Below are 17,986 nucleotides of genomic sequence, written 5' to 3'. Positions count from 1 at the left end.
ACATATTCTACGAAGATCTTTATCGGTCAGACCGCATAACAACATACGTTGTTCCCTTTGTCATCGGTATGTTACTTGCCCGAGATTCGATCGTCGGTATCTCAATACCTAGTTCAATCTCGTTACCGGCAAGTCTCTTTACTCGTTCTGTAATACATCATCCCGCAACTAACTTATTAGTTGCAATGCTTGCAAGGCTTATGTGATGTGCATTACCGAGAGGGCCCAGAGATACCTCTCCGACAATCGGAGTGACAAATCCTAATCTCGAAATACGCCAATCCAACATGTACCTTTGGAGACACCTGTAGAGCACCTTTATGATCACCCAGTTACGTTGTGACGTTTGGTAGCACACAAAGTGTTCCTCCGGCAAACAGGAGTTGCATAATCTCATAGTCATAGGAACATGTATAAGTCATGAAGAAAGCAATAGCAACATACTAAACGATCGGGTGCTAAGCTAATGGAATGGGTCATGTCAATCACATCATTCTCCTAATAATGTGATCCCGTTAATTAAATGACAACACATGTCTATGGTTAGGAAACATAACCATCTTTGATTAACGAGCTAGTCAAGTAGAGGCATACTAGTGACATTTAGTTTGTCTATGTATTCACACAAGTATTATGTTTCCGGATAATACAATTCTAGTATGAATAATAAACATTTATCATGATATAAGGAAATAAAATAATAACTTTATTATTGCCTCTAGGGCATATTTCCTTCAGCGACGCCCTTGGCGCCGTAACCTTCTTGAAGGCGCTGTTTTGGGAACAAAGATGGGTTATGGGCTTCGTTGTGGTGTAGGTGGAGTGTGTCGGCGGCGGCAGCGTGCGTCCAACGGTGGCGGTGTCTCCCTTGGTGCTGGGTCAACCTGTTCTGATGCTCTTTGCCGGTCTGCAGTGTACTCCTCCGGTGCCTTTGGATCTTCCAGGACGGGAGGGGATAGGGTTCCCCTCCTACGATGGCTGCACTACAGCTCGTCGACCGAGCCAAAGCTCCCAATTTGGTCTTGGCCTTTGCTGTTGCCCAATTGTGCATTATGACTGCTCGCCCTCTTTCATGTCAGAACTATGGCATATGGTGTTGCTCTGCTCTAGGTGAGTCGTCGTCGGCATGTCGGGAACGCTTGGTTCCGCCCATGTGGTTTCTTCGATGCCATCCATCCATGCTCTAGGGTGAGCATGTCCATCGTTCAACGGTGCGGCGCCTTCGAGCCAGGCGAGGAGGCAAGGGCCTTCATTGACGATGGATCTGGATGGATGTGTCTTCTTCAAGCCCAGGTGTTTTGGCAACGACGTGCCTTGCATCGTCGTCGGTGCACTCTCCTGACCAGGATATCGCTTTCGCCTTGGTTGTCGGCATGCAAGAGCTTATTGGCATCTCCAAGCTATATGCTCTACGCCAATCTTTCTAACTAGCTTGTTGTATGTGCATTGTGAGCTGCCCCCGGCGCCCTTGTATCTTTGTCGTTTGTCTTCTTTTCTTTAGTTGGTGAGTGGTGTAATTTAAAGTTATAATTCTGACCGCTTGATGGCTTTATTAATTCAAAGCCGGGTTCTGCTTGAGTCTTCGTTCTAAAAAAACATGAATACACTCACAAGCCACCCGGCATCAATAACCACCCCAGTCCTGAGTGAAACAAAAGGTCTAAACCGCAAAGTATTACCTAGAAAATCAACAAGATTCTTCCGCCAATTATGGCTCAAAAGCTCAGCCAGCTACTCTGGAAGCCAGTCAAGGTGCAACCACCACATGCATGTACTGCTAAATGTCATAATTACATATACATTATTTCACAAGGAAAAACTCGAATCCAATTTTAACAGCATAATTTCCTCATGAATGGCTTCCATACGGAGTTTAGATGTACAGCATACATAATGAATAGTTGAGAAATTAGAACCGAACATTTGAAACAGGAGTCGTGTACATCGTTCACTCTCGTTTTGACCTAATCCGTGTTGCCAAAACAGTGGAAAGAAGAAACAAAATGTGGAACACAGCAGGACTGTGGAGCATCCGTGGCACCTGCGCTGGACCGAATATGTAAGTAGATAGTACAACAGTTTGATTACACTCCAAGCTTGTCACAAGCACACGACTCCAGTCTGCCTAAGTACGTCGTTAATCCCTTGGTCCGCTCATTACGGACACACATTTACGGTCGGACAAACCTTATCCAGGAAAGCTACCTGGCATCACCAAGCGTCGACCAAGTGACCTTCACCGAGATCAGCGCAAAATCAGTCTTTATCTCTCGAGTGTTATGCCCGTGGGTCTTCGCCTTGAAGGTACAACGACGATGGGACTCGGATCCGGATGACGATGCGCATAACTTGAATTTCAAACGTATGGAAGACCACCTTACTACGGCAACCACAGACCTCTTGAGGGCACAAGACTTGACAATGGCGCCATCGAAGAGCCGGATCTCGTCATAATACCCAATGGGAAAACATCTGAGAGACATATGGAAACCACTCTGCACTTCTGATACGAGAACCTCTACTGTGGCCTCAACCGCGCTAGAAAGATATGCTAAAGTTATGGCGACTGCACTGCCACAGTCGCCAGAGATGTTAAATGTGAACAGCCGCTTCGATGTGCCCCAAGGGCTTAAGATTGTTGCGCCGTCAATCACCTGTAGGTCATCTCCTTCTCGCCTTCCTCTCTTGATCCTCATGTCATACTCAATTAGACCATCGTCGTTCATATATATCCCTCGCCTAGGACCACCAGCCATGCTGATGAGAGAACCCTACAAAATTAATATTATATTTAGTAGTTCTTCGTCTAAAAGTAAGACATATATCTAAAGCTAAATACTTCTGCTATGATGGTTCACGTGTAAAAACATTTACTTAAGATCTTACAACTGATGACCAACATCTTTGTAATGCATTCAACAAAATGGATACAGAGTGCATAATGTTGTGACCGGGAAAATTGGCCCTATTTTGTTTCAAAACCCAAATATTTATTTACAGAAGTTTGTGTGAGATGAAAACAGAAAAAAGCAAAACGAATGTTCTAGTGATGGGGTCATTGATCTTATGTTTATTCATATGCCTACAAACAAAATGAAATTAAATCATTTCATGTAGTGTACTACAAAGCAACCAAGAACCCAAAGGAACTCTGTTCGATTTCTTTGGAATACATCATACTCCATTAGTTTAATTATTTAAAATTGTTCCTATAGTAATCATCATTTCATACTAGTATAGTACTCGCTTATACAATCCGAAGTACTATACTAATATTGTGCTACTTATGAATAGTCTAATGACACGGGGAAGCATTTTTCCTGCAGGTAAGGCAAAATACTTACATGAGTTATAGCAAAATAAATACTCATGGAACAATGACAATAAATTAATCTTATTTCTAGTTATTAAGAAAAAAGTGAAAACTGAGCTTTATGTTTACTACATATTTCAAGAGCACAAATAATACAAAGTTCACCATCTATCCTAACTTTAAAGATGTAAAAGAGAGAGGTTGTTGCAGCATGTCTAGAGATAATGTAGTGTTCTATGCATGGATGTAATAGACAAAATTCCTTATTTGACACTGTCTTAAAATCTGCTTCCTTATTTGACACTGAAAAAAATTTCTTCCCTATTTGACACAAGTTTTAAATTTTATTCCCTATATGACATTTCCATTCATTTTGAGCCTAAATGACACCTGAAAAGACTCTTTTGCCCCTCATATGATATGTGTGTAGGGGGGCAATAGCGCACACACGCAGCACCAGTGCGAGGATAGGAGCACACACAGCAACATATACACATGCACCAACACACACGCACGCGCGCACACACGCAACAACACGCACGCGCACGTGCACACACACACACACGCACACACACACACGCAGCAACACACATGCACACGCACGCACACACGCAGCACACACACAGGCAGCACATAGGCACGCAACAGCGCACACACACACACACGCACGTACACACGCAGCGGCACACATGCACACACACATGCAGCAGCATCACACATGTGCGTGTGCACCCACACACGCAACAGCACACACGCGCGCACACACATACCGCATGAGGGGCAAAATCGTCTTTTCAGGTGCCATTTAGGCTTAAAATGGACGAAAATGTCGTATAGGGAATAAAATTTAGGACTAGTGTCAAATAGAGAAGAATTTTTTTTCCAGTGTCAAATAAAGAACCAGATTTTAAGATAGTGCCAAATAAGAAATTTTCTCGATGTAATAAGTCCAGCCCTATATTACGAAGTGAATAATCTAGTTCAACATAAGGATAAATCTACTTGGCCCCTTTGAATACCAAGGCCCGGTCTACTTAATTAATACACAAATCTGATATTTGACTTGTGAATTCCATGCCGTCTAAATCATAGACTTTGGAGTGGTTTGCCCTTGTGGCAGTGTCCACCTAACGAGCCTCATGGGTGAGACATTCTCCGAAACTATCCAAATGTGTGATTAGGACGCTAGTCGATGCTTTTAATGGGCAGACACAAGTTTTGTTAAGTTCTTATAATTAAGTAGGTTAAGCTGGCAAACCTTGATGCTAGGAGGTGTTAGGATAGACTTATTCCTCCAAATAATTGCATATGGGTAAGGATGTGCACCTTCTCCACATTGATGGGATCATCCCTGCTAATATTGACGACATAATTAAGCAACAGATCCAGATCATCCCACACTGCTATGTATCCATACAACTCTACTAGGTCATCACCCTGAGGAATTTTAGCCATAGCTAATGAGAAAATTTGCAGCATGCAACAAGTAGGATGTTTCATGCCCAGCCGAGCTTCATAAAAAGTAAAGTTATATTGTTAGTTTTTAGCTGCAATTAACAAAGTAAAAGAATACATGCTGTTCGAAATGTAAAAAAATGTTTGATAATCATTTGACCACCTCACTTAGAGGGTCAGAATGGACATATATTCATGGAAAAAGAGTATCATTGTCAAAAGCATTGTCCTTAACTTTGTGTGGGATACTTTTTTCTTAGAATACTCATCGGTTGAATCAATTATTCATCATCCATAGTATTGACAACAACTTTGGCAATTTCCTAGTTAGCGTTTGGAGTTGTTGGCCCTTGGGGCAGTGTCCACCTAACGAGCCTCATGGGTGAGACATTCTCCGAAACTATCCAAATGTGTGATTAGGACGCTAGTCGATGCTTTTAATGGGCAGACACAAGTTTTGTTAAGTTCTTATAATTAAGTAGGTTAAGCTGGCAAACCTTGATGCTAGGAGGTGTTAGGATAGACTTATTCCTCCAAATAATTGCATATGGGTAAGGATGTGCACCTTCTCCACATTGATGGGATCATCCCTGCTAATATTGACGACATAATTAAGCAACAGATCCAGATCATCCCACACTGCTATGTATCCATACAACTCTACTAGGTCATCACCCTGAGGAATTTTAGCCATAGCTAATGAGAAAATTTGCAGCATGCAACAAGTAGGATGTTTCATGCCCAGCCGAGCTTCATAAAAAGTAAAGTTATATTGTTAGTTTTTAGCTGCAATTAACAAAGTAAAAGAATACATGCTGTTCGAAATGTAAAAAAATGTTTGATAATCATTTGACCACCTCACTTAGAGGGTCAGAATGGACATATATTCATGGAAAAAGAGTATCATTGTCAAAAGCATTGTCCTTAACTTTGTGTGGGATACTTTTTTCTTAGAATACTCATCGGTTGAATCAATTATTCATCATCCATAGTATTGACAACAACTTTGGCAATTTCCTAGTACAATAATAATAATAATAGGTAATTTTGATGACGACTGGTAGGGTAAATGAATAGCCACTAGCTGAGATCTTATAAGAATAAATGTAAAGATTAATGGAAGCATCTTCCCACAGTTAAGACAAAATACTACATGGGAGTTATAACACAATAAATAACTATCGAACAATAGTAATAAACAAATCTTACGTGTACTTATTAAGAAAATGAAGGGTAAAAACTGAGCTTTATGATTACTAAATAATTTGAGAGCACAGATAATACATCATTCACAAAGTATCCCACATTGAATAATATAAAAAGACAATAGTAGTTGTAGTAGTATGCCATGGACATGATGTAGTGGTCCAATCTCATATGTTCTATTCATGTGATGATTTTATCCTTATACTACAAAATGCACAATATAATGTAAAATAGAGATAATAAGTCTACTTAACCAACAAATATCAAGGTTCGTCTACTTAACACACTTCTGTACAAGGTATCTCTAAATATGTTGTACCATCAAAATATACCCATCTAAATGATCCTCTAGGCGGTTTTGCCCATGTACCAATGTCCACATAATGAGCCACATGGGAGTGGATAATTTAAATGGCAATAACCTCATATTATAATTAAGAGGGTTAAGTGTAGGATTGTTTAGTCTATTCTTTCCCCAATTTTAAGTTTGCTTAGCAATTAAATATTTTTCTACCGGTATCCTAGAAACACCCTACACATGAAATTCTAATAGAGTACAGGCGCGGAAGACAACAAATTGCACAAGTTGAAACCTTGATCAATCATCTCCTTGCTTAGGTAAAGTTTAGAGGAATGCAAACACGGGATGGCTTGATGAAGATTTTTCACGTGGTTCGGATAGTTGGGCACTATCCTACTACACATTGATGGAGGCTTCAACCCACTATGGTTCTAGGATCATGAAAATCACGGCTACAAGTTCCATGGAGGGATGACGCATGAAGGACTAACCCAGTAAGGGTCCACGAAGGAGCAAACACCTATGCGAGCATGGAATACAATCACGAAGGTCTAGCCTCGCTCGGAGTAGATTTTCACGAAGTAGGAAGTCTCTAAGCCTATACAAACTTCTTGGTTTCTTCACACCTGAAAGGCTTCCAAGCATACCTAGCCGATCTAGGAGGTGTACCCACTCCAAAACTAACAAGATTGAGGTTGTTTGGTGATGAATCTCTTACTCCTGTGCTTCAAAAGATAATTTCATCTACACTCAAAACTATCGCAATTAGTCGCCGGCCAATAGTGGAAACCCTTTGCCCTGTAAGATCAAGCCCAAGAGGCCACCACCAACCGATTGCAATAAGTAATCGACCATTGGATTAAAGACCCGGAAACATGCCCAGATAGTTGGACAGAAGGCACCGTATGCATGTACCTAAGCGAGGAGACAATTGATTCATTCATCCGATCCCATCGTGTCCCTAGGCTAAAGCGAGTAATTGCCCCTCACAGAGGTCATACTCTTCGTCGAACTTTGGTCGCCGTGATGATGTTGTTGCTGCTACACGTTCTTCTGGTAGACGCCTCCTATGGTCGTGCCTCGGGTACATCATATATTAATATTATAGTTTGGTTTATACACAATACTGTTTATTAATTTGTAGATCTATGGTAAACAAGATTACATAATAGCTTGTCTTGTTCTATGGAATCACATAAAAGATTAATCAATCAATTCTTCAATTTTTTAATCATGGGGGAAGCGTTGTTTAGTATAGGGATTGGCTATATTAAGAATAATCTTCTACAAAATTTCACCATTGAGAAGATTATCTACTTGTTCGTCCAATGGGCACATACGTAGAGTCAGACAAGCAGAATGTAGTCAAATGTAGAGGATATGTTATTATTATTTGATTCATAGACTGATCTTATATTTAAGTATTGATTCACATTTGTGTAAGATCTCTTGTATAGCTATTTTTCGCCCTGTAATGTTCAAATCCTGGCTCCGCCCCTATCCTTACGATGGCGCATTGGGAGATGGAGTTCCTTCTAGATCCAATCAACAATTTAGCTGCTCGCGGTGCATTGTACTTAATAGTGCCTTTTCTAACCCTTTTTGGATGGTTTGACTTGTAATTTGTACTAAATCTCAATGTGGGAATGTATAGTTGGCCAACCAATGTTTGACCAATGGATGAATGCAATGGGGAACAGGATGGGAGCCGTCAGTAGATGGCTCCGGTAGTCCGTTTGTTGGTGGCTCTCCTCCTGGTGGAGTACATGGTCTGCGATGAGCTAAAAGGGTTTGAAGGGATGCTTACCGCGGTCCTGTTGAGTCCATGTGGACCGCTGGTTAGCGGATCGGGAATTAGAGAAAGTATAATAAGGGGCTATAAGCCTACTTACATGTCACTTTTGTCTATGTGGAGGAAAGAGGAAAATGAGAAGGAGTGGACTCTCATGCAAGAGGCAATATGTACATGTGCTCCTAGGTAAAACGAGTAAATGAGAGGAAATGGAAAGAGGAAAATTGAAAAAAATAATGACTAAACCAGTAGTCATCTCTATTATAAGAGTGATTTAATAATGATGACTCTTGATGATATGGCACTCATATAGCTAGTTACGGGCTATATTACTAGTCTTATTCCTAGAGGTAGTTGACGGGCCGACTGTCACTAGAGGTGCAACTGTGGAACCTTGGTTAGCTTCCAGAATGCATGTATAGTTTTCTTCCAATCCAATAAATTATGTTGCCCAAACTGGAATACGGTGAGTAAACATAAGCACGAGACGATGAATTTGAAGACAAAGCAAACTTGGGGCGCGCAATCTTATGTTGTGGTTGTGGAGACGACACCCGTAGAATGTAGAACTATGTGCTAGGTGTACGACCCCTTTTTTCAAAACAAAAATCAACAACTAGTTCATACAGCAAGGACAAGTGCCACGAGATAGTGCCTCTTGGCCCTGAGCTACGCGTGAGCTAGAGGACGAAGAAGCCATTAATAATGTCTCATCGCTTGGAAAAACGTTTGCAAACCTAAATTTTCGGGTGGTCTAGGTGTCAAAAATCTTGCTGTTCATAATGATTTTCTACTTATAAAATTTGCTTCCAGGCTTCTTCAACAACTTGACCTACCTTGGATGAAATGGTACCACTGCCGGTACTCCACTGCAATTGCAAACACCACCCCTAACCCATCTTTCCTTTGTAAAATAGTCAATCAACAACTACCCTCCCTCCAAAATACCTTCTTTGTTTTTAACAATCAATGATCAATCAACTGTTTTTGGGGCCAGACTCCTGGCTACTCAATACTCATGGCGCTATCAGGTGGTTTGGCAATGAAGCAACGGTTCTCGTCCGCAATGCCAATCAAGCAGCAAGATCCATATCCTACCATGAAGGGGGCATCGAGAGCTGCATCTCCCTCGGTCAAGGGTGCCTCCACATCATTATCACCATTCGTGAGAGGCACGTCTAGGTCTTTATTGCCGGTGCCATCCAAGTGTGTGGATGCCGAGCCTTGTCTCGGCCAAGGAGGAGAACCATACCATGGCGAAGGAGCCAACGATTGTCGCGCCATAGAGATATATGCATCCTTCACAAGCACACAGGAGAAGGGGAGCGGCGTCTCTAGCATGCGCTCCCGTCTCCAAGTGGCCACAGTGGTGCCGGATGCTACGTCAGCGGCCAAAGCGCATGCACATCCAGGAGGGAACTTTGGATATCCGTGGATGCAGCACCATGGCAGTTGTCGTCGTCCAAGATGGTGTACCACGGACGCGGGTTGCGGGTTGTCTTTGTGCGTGAATCAAATGGGTCAAGGGGATTGTGGTGACATTGGCGACTGTGCTTGCCATAGTGGTGGTGACTTATTGTTATACTACTTTTTTTGAAAAGGACCCAGATTTATTACGAAAGTTCAACAGAAGTACACAACACTCCAAATATAATAAAAACTGCATCAAGGTTCCTAGACTAGCAAACGACCACTACCACGACACGCTAATGTCGTCGGTCCCCTATCGAAGCCGTCCTGACCTTGCCGATAACAGCTGGGAAGTCTTCATGCACATGCCGCTAAGGACAAGTGCGCTGCAGCCGCTGTCGTCGCCATTGAACCCCTTTCTAAATACGAAGTGTGTGACATCAGACCTCGCCATCGCACACGCAAGATGAGAAACCCTAACCCTTCCCGCCAACCATCTACATGAAAATCAGTTTAATAGATGAAATAATGTTTCATCTGATTTCAAATTGTGTTCATATAGTTACTTGTAAGATTTATCCATGTATACTAAAAAATTGTTCACACCACTAGTGGAAAATGTTTCAAAAATTATATAAAGATTTTGCGCGAAACATTGTGGTATTCGTAAAACCTGTTTTTCATTCTAATTGAAACTGTTGATTCATTGCAAGCAAATGTTGGTGACTACTGAAAAAGTGTTCACTTGTTCATAAAAGATACCAGCACATGTGCCCACGTTGCAACGGGAGAGATATTTTTTGAAAAGCAACGAGAGAGATAAATTACGTGTTCACCAAAAACAATATTCACAATGATGGGGCGACAAAGCGAGGAGATGTGGTCTTCTCGCGTGTCATGTTTGTCCCGTGAGATCTTGATAGTGTTGGCATTAGTCGGCATCGCGGCGACCACCCAACTCATTTTTTTCCTTCAGGTTCACCTTCGTGTCGGGATTGTGGATGTCTCCTCATTTGGTAGCTGCGCGGCGAACTTCGGAACACGGTTGCTTCGACCACTCTCTCCTACGACAACGTAACCGGATGGATTATTGATTGCAATGCATAAATCCCGTTTTATTAGCATAATCCACGCATAACCAGGCAGTCCCTTCTTTATCAGGTTTATTCTCTTTAATTATTTCAGCGCTCACGTGTCCACATATCTTCTTAATTAGAGCCAAACCAGCATATTCTCTTTTATTGGCACGTGCCCATAATATATTTCAATTATAGCCAACAAGCATATTCTCTTTTATCGTCAAATAGCACGTGGGACGCACAACAGTTCATATTTTTTTTTTTGCGGGGGGGGGGGGGGGCATTGGAAAACACCAAATAGATCTATGTTTGTAAGGCAAGATATAAATTTACAAAAAATGACATGTTGAAGCATCAAATTCAGGAGCTGAAAAACTCAACCACGGGCTGCTAGCCACTCGACAAATGGGTCCTGCTGACCAATGGCCAGCCGGAATGTTTAAGAATATGCTGCAGCGCCATATTAAAAACATTTTTTGTTTCTGAATTTTTCCAAAAAAAAATATTTATGAATTGCTGAATATTTTTGGAAACATGATCAAATTTTGAAACCCCGAACAGTTTTAAAAACACGAACCATTTTGTGAAATTTTGTTCATTTTTGGAAAAAGGCGAACATCATTTGAAATAGTTAATTCAAAAAAATCATAATTTTTTGACACTAGGAACCTTTTGAAAAAACATGAACATTTGTTGAATGTGTGAACATGTTTTGAACATTTAAAACAAGTTTAGAAAATGTGTTTTTTAACCACGAATATTATTTTGAATTTATGAACATTTTACTAAAACAAGAATATTTTAAAAAATGCAAATTATTGAAACTATTGACCATTTTTAAATTTTGAACACATTTTGGAATGGGAACTAAAAATAAAAGTTTTGAACATTTCATAAGACAGGAACAAAAAATTTAAATTCTGATTTTTTTTTCTAAAATATAGAAGAAATTGAAATTTTGAACGATTTTTTCAAGCTTTTAATTTACAAGAAAAGGGAAAATAATCTAAAATTGAAATGAAAAGATAATCAGGAAAGAATAAGAGAGAGGAAAAGGAATTAGAAACAGAACACAGAAATACAGAAAATGGGCCGGCCCAGTTTTGGTTGTCTTGTGCGAAGCTCTATCTATTTGACGCTTCGTGCGGCAATAGGATTCCACAGCATTCAGGGCAGATAAATAAGTGGGCTACCTTCGCCGGGCCACAGTGTGCACGGCCCATGTATGAAATTTGTTTTTTCTTTTCTAGCAGTGTGCACGGCCCTTGGATAGATTTTTTTTCTACGTCGGTGAACGGATGAAAATTCAGAGAAACGCACCTTGCTTTATTTAAATATATATATAATATAATATATATATAATATAATATAATAGTAGGTAGGTATAGGTATAGATATAGATTAATGTATTTTCAAAACAAATTATTCTTTTTTTTGCGGTTGAAAACAAATTATTCTTATGTATGAAAATACATTTTCATGACTAAAAAGATGTTTCGCATGTGAAAAAATCATGAATTTGCCAGAAGAAGTTAAAAATGAGTAAGAAACTATAGAGAAAAAGTAATATTCATCCATCTTCAAAACAAAGTATTCACATGTGTATGAAATAAATAATCATGACCTAAACAATGTTTCGCGTATTAGAAGATATTCATCCATTTTGTACAGCTGCATGTTGAGAGAATGGAAATACGAGTAGTGAAAAAACCAATTACTTAAGTGTGTAGAATAAGTTAGAAACTAGAACTAAACACAGTAATTCAGAGGTACATCCTCTGTTCTCATTTCCCATCTCACGTCCAGCGGGAAGCCACTGTATATAGGAGTAGCTGAGAAATTCCTCCAGACTTTTGACCTAAGTTACCCCTAGTGCTACAATAATGGAGTGAGGAAACAAATTGTAAAATAACTGCAGCGCATCTATGGCATCTAGACCAAAATACAGTGCATCTCAGGGTCCATCGGAACCCTTTCCCTGTTAAAAAAGCTTTGGTAGAAGTCCACGACTCTAGACTGACCAAGTAAAAGTTGTTAGGGCATCTCTTGACTACAATTGAACCAACCGGACAAAATTCAATCAAAACAGTAGGATTTCATATAAACACGTCCAGATTTCATTACATTTACATCAAAGCGGTGCTTGTCCGGCTATGGAGGTATAATTAGTACCTAATCTAAATGGTTGCCGGTGTCCGTTCCCCATATCCGGCCATGAGCCCCAAGAACTGAAGCTTCATCGTCTCCGGTTCTGGCTCGACGCTCTCCAGCTCCGTCTCCGTGACCCGGGAAGTGAAGTTGTCCTCCTCCATGTCGCCGCCAAGCGACTAATCGACCGGCTGATGCTGAGCCCACCAAGCTTGGCATCGACGGGAGGGGAGGAGTTGTGGCCTTGCTGGGACACGAGCGGCGGCGACCTACCATGTATTACTCTTTCTCGCTGCCGGCGGAGCCCACCGGCGTGCCGGTTTCGTGGTTGTCGCGGCGGGGCGCTGACTCGGTGATGTCCTCCTCCTTGTCGTCGGTCTCGCCGAACACCGCCTTGCCCGCATCGTCGCTCTCCTTGTAGGCAGTCGTCACCTCCGCCATTCGCTGGCGTTAGTGCCACCAGCAGGCGAGGCGGATCTCGCGGGCGGAGCGGTAGGACTCGAGCAGCGGCTCCTGCTCCGCCAAGTCCGCGTCCAGCGCGACAACCCTACCGGTGGCAAGCTACAATCCGCCTGCATGTGCTTCTGCAAGATGTCGTTGTTGTAGGTGGCATCAGCTTACGCCTTCCGAACTGGTCCTCCCGCACCATGTCCATGTAATAGGCGCAGGCCTCGCCGATAGTCATGGTGCAATGCACCGACGAGGATGATGCGGAGGAGGAGGGTGGCACTGTTTTATCGTCGGCAGCGTCCTCCATTGGGACGTCGTCGTCCTTCGACTGTCTGCCGGCAGGCCAGCCAGCCGGCAGCAATGGCGGCCATCTCTTTCTTTTGATCCGATATGAGTCCGTCCCAAAGAGCTTTGGCGGGGGATTGATCCATGGTGAGAGTGGTGCAAAGAGGGATCGGAGGTGGATGATTGTGGCTATGGCCGGGGCAGTGGTTTATATAGCAATGGTGGGCGACAGAGGGACAGACATGTGGCGTCGGAGTAGACGCCTAGGTAACCGTGTGCCATCAATGTGGGCAGCAGACGGACGAACGGGCGTCCGTTGTGTTCTTTGAACGCGCGACAGTCGCCTACACCGGGAAACGAAGCGAGCGGCGCTCTCGGCCGGCGCGCCGTTTTAATGCCAGCGCCAGTGAGCGGTCGCGTCCGCTCTGGCCGGGCATGAATGTGGGCGCTAACGCTTTGGAGCGATGCCGACCGAAAACGTGCGGAAGGAGGTGGGGATTTTGGTGGGACAGGGCGGCCAGAAGAGGGCTTGGGATCGGCCCAGACTCCCGCAAAGCCCTACCACGTTTGTCTCCAGTTTACAGAAGAAATTGCGTTCTGACCGCGCCATTACTGATATAGGTCTTTATTGGATGGCTTCCGCTGTCCAAACAGCACAATCCAAACGCATGCAGGAGATTTGTGGATCGGGATTGGAAATGCCCTTAATGTGTTGACCCGCTCATCACGGGCGGAAGTACGATCATAGTACAAACCTTAGACAGAAAAGCTACTAGGCAACGTCGACCAAGTCATCTTCACCAAGACCAACCCAAAATCGGTCTTTATCTCTCGGGATTTATGCCCATTGGTCTTTGCCTCGAAGGTACAATGGCGTAGGGATTTAGAATCAGATGACGGTGCCATCGAAAAGCCGGATCTCCACAGCAAACCCACTGGTAAAACATTTGATAGACATATCAATACCGCATGGCATCGGCCGTCCACATTTGGCATCTCTGACACCTAAGGCAGCACAATTGACATAACTCTATCACGTATTTATAGTCTAATCCGGGCAACATATTAACATAGACAACTAATTAACCTAGCCTCAACATATACATAATTTCCTAACCCTGAAAACAAAGACACATAGTTTTCTTAAAAGGAAAGATTCATCAGCATGTGGACCAAATATTTAGTACAATAGTTTGATTACACTCTAATCATTGTCACAAGTCCATGACTCCACATTGCCTAAGTGTGTCGTTAATCCCATTGTCCGCTCATCACAGACACAAGTACGGTCCGACAAACCTTAGCCAGGAAAGCTATTAGGCAGTGTCGACCAAGTCACCTTCACTGAGATAACTGCAAAATCAGTCTTTAGCTCTCGAGCATTATGCCCATTGGTCTTCGCCTTGAACGTACAACAAAGTCTTGACTTGGAACTGGACGACGGGGCGTGTACCTTGAATTTCAAACGTATGAAAGACCTCTTCATTACCGCAACCACATACCTCTTCAAGCCATAAGACTCGGTAACGACGCCATCGAACAACCGAATCTCTTTATAGAACCTGCTGGTAAAACATCTGAGAGACATGTTGAAACTACCATGCAATTCTGATATAAGAACCTCTACAGTCGCCTCGACCGCGTTGTGAAGACATGCTAAAGTCATGTCGACCGCACCACCACAGTCGCCACGGATGTTAATTGTGAACGGCCGATTCCATGTTCTCGTGATGCAAAATTCTATTGCGCCGTCGATCAGTTGTAGGTCATCTCTTTCATGTCTACCTCTTTTGATCCTCATGTCATACTCAATTATTGTATAGTTCGCCAACTCTATCCCTCACCTAGGGCCACTAGCCATGCAAATGAGAGAACCCTACAGAATTGGTATTGTAATTAGTAGCTCTTCCTATTAAAGTAAGAAATATCTAAAGCTAAATATTTCCATTATGATGCTTCACTTGTAAAAAACCATTTACTTAAACCTTACAACTGATAACCAAGATCTTTAAACAAAATGGATACATAGTGCATAATGGCGTGACTCACATAAAATGGCCCAACATTTGGTTTTGTTTCAAATTCAAATTATTTATTTACCAAAGCCTATGTGAAAATAGAAATAATTAAGCGAGTGTTCTAGGTTGGGATCATTAATGTTATGTATTTGTATATGCCCATAAAAAGAGGGAAATCAATTTTGGTGAAGCAAACAAGAATCCAAAACAATTCAACTCGATTTGGTCTGGGATACATCATACTCCATTCATTTCATAATTTAAATTTGTCTTCACAGTAAATCGCAATTTCATAATAATATAGCACTAGCTTGTACAATCCAATGCATTGTACTATTATTCTTCTACCCATACACAAACTGATCACATGGGGAAGTATTTTTCCGTTGGTAAGACAAAATATTACATTGGCCCAATACCAAAATTGATAATTGTGGAACAACAACAACAAATACTTATTTCTAGTTATTGAAATTTCAAGAGTGAAAACTGTGCTTTATGTTTACCACTCCCTCCGTTTTTAAATATAAGGTTTTTTTAGAGATTTCAATACGGAGTACACATGAATGTATATAGACGTATTTTAGAGTGTAGATTCACTCATTTTGCTCCATATGTAGTTCATATTAGAATCTCTAAAAAGGCTTATATTTAGGAACGGAGGGAGTACATAATTCAAGAGCATAAATAATACAAAATTCATAATCTATCCCAATTAATGAAGTAAAAGAGAATACCTTTTGCAGTATTCCATCAATTAAATGTAGTGTTCGTTGCATGTGTTAAGTTTACTTATATTTTAAAATGAATAATGCAATTTTAAAATAAGGAATCTACTTAACCCCATGAATAGCAAGCTCCATCTACTTAATTATGTACAAAAACATCTAGTATCTGGCTCCTAAAATATTCCATACCATCTAAATGATAGACTCTTTGGGGGCGGTTTTGCCCTTGTGGCATTGTCCATCTAACGACCCATGTCGCTGAAACAACCTCCAATATATACTATCCAAACTAGATGATACCCAGCCTGTTGCTACGTGAACTAGTTGCAAAATATATTGCATTGATATTTGGTTGCATAAAATGGTATGAGAATTAAAACTGTAAATGCACCATATTTGTATTTGGTTATTGTATAGTAGAAAACCATTTAGATGGGCATCACATTACTAATATGCATGGTAGCATGTTGAAGTGGGCCTTTTCTCATGCATGACTGTATGTTGTGGCAGGCCCTTTTCATGCATGGTTGCATGTTGAGTTGACATGTTTTGCATGTTAAAAGAAATAGATTAGTGGAGATCACCTATTCAGTTATATAGGATATAGGATGGGCGGAAAATGCCAATGGAGGGCAGGTCCAGGGAGCTCGGTATTTTTCAAATGTCATATTTCAAAATTTTAATTTAAAAAAAATCCATGGAAACATATACGTTTTCTGCTTGAACGTGTGAAAAATCATTTGATTTCTTTAGGCTGTACAAAAAATAATTCCGGACCAACAACAAAAAATATTGGCTCATCTTAGAAATACATTTTTGGCTTTTTTTCTGTATGCCACGTGTGAAAGTATATGGTTATGAATTTTCGCACATATGTAATACACATGTGTGTGATTGTTCACAAAAAAACATTCAAAAAAAGTTCGCGCTTTAGAAATTTGGTTTTCAAAACGAGCTCCCTGGGGCTCGGCCTCCAAAAGGCTGCACCCATAGGATGTGTGCTTTTAATGGGCAGATTCAGGACTATAATTAAGGGGGTTAAACATGCAAACCTCAGTACTAGGGGATGTTAGGATGGACTTATTCCTTGAAATAATTCCACCTGGGTATGTGTATGCACTCCTGCTAATATTGACGACATAATTAAGCAACATATCCACTTCGTCCCGCGCTGCTATGTATCCATATAACTCTACTAAGCCATTATCCCCAGGAATTTTAGCCAACTCCAATGCGAAAATTTGCAGCATGTTACAACAAACTTTCATGCCCTTTGTGGGATCTGAAAACATCATTGCCTCCAACCGAGCTGCATAAAAAATGAAGTTATATTGTAAGTTTATATCTAAAATTCGGTAAGTAGATACATGGCATTAGAAAGGTAAAAACATGTCGTTTGAGGATTACATGTCCCTATCTGAATTTTTCCTTTTCATCTACTAAGTAGAAACTATCTATGTTCATTTCACAATGAATTTTGCTCCGTCGAAAAGTTTTTCTCTAGGAATGTGTCTAAACAATTTTTTGTGTGCATCGTGCCTACACAAATTGTATGTTCTTTTTTATGTTCGTATGTCCTCATTTATCCCTGAACATACATCACTTGTCATCTATTTAAATGAGATTGGTGCTGATGCGGAGCATCCTACGGGCATCACCATGTCAAGAGTCCATTTGGCAAGTGACACGTGCGACATCTACTTCTCATACCTAAAGGTGAATCTTCCCCTTTACACGTGTTCACTTGACCCCTTTGAGGATGGTATACTACTTGACACCCCTCTCGTGTGCATGCATAGAT

At 41.4% G+C, this 17,986-nt stretch overlaps 1 protein-coding gene and 1 pseudogene across 1 annotated transcript; both read right to left on the bottom strand.

The window, feature by feature from the left end:
• Positions 1–2,201: 2,201 nt before the first annotated feature.
• Positions 2,202–5,553, bottom strand: LOC125526462. The gene is made up of 2 exons (XM_048691160.1): positions 5,334–5,553; positions 2,202–2,771 (listed from the first exon to the last, which is right to left on the bottom strand). The coding sequence occupies exons 1-2, from the start codon at positions 5,505–5,507 to the stop codon at positions 2,202–2,204; spliced, it is 744 nt and encodes a 247-aa protein (XP_048547117.1). The 5' UTR covers positions 5,508–5,553.
• Positions 5,554–14,702: 9,149 nt separating this feature from the next.
• Positions 14,703–16,236, bottom strand: LOC125526463 (annotated as a pseudogene).
• Between the last annotated feature and the right edge of the window lie 1,750 nt (positions 16,237–17,986).

This window comes from Triticum urartu, unplaced genomic scaffold (assembly GCF_003073215.2).
Source record: "Triticum urartu cultivar G1812 unplaced genomic scaffold, Tu2.1 TuUngrouped_contig_10182, whole genome shotgun sequence".
NCBI classification, from domain to species: domain Eukaryota; kingdom Viridiplantae; phylum Streptophyta; class Magnoliopsida; order Poales; family Poaceae; genus Triticum; species Triticum urartu.
The sequence above is the reverse complement of the archived record's forward strand: the minus strand, read 5'-3'. Positions and strand labels throughout refer to the sequence as shown.

Coding starts and splice junctions, on each gene's coding strand:
- LOC125526462 (XM_048691160.1), bottom strand. CDS start 5,507: ATGAAACATCCTACTTGTTGCATGCTGCAAATTTTCTCATTAGCTATG. Junction 2,772..5,333: donor ATCCCATCAATGTGGAGAAG/GTGCACATCCTT, acceptor TTAATTTTGTAG/GGTTCTCTCATCAGCATGGC.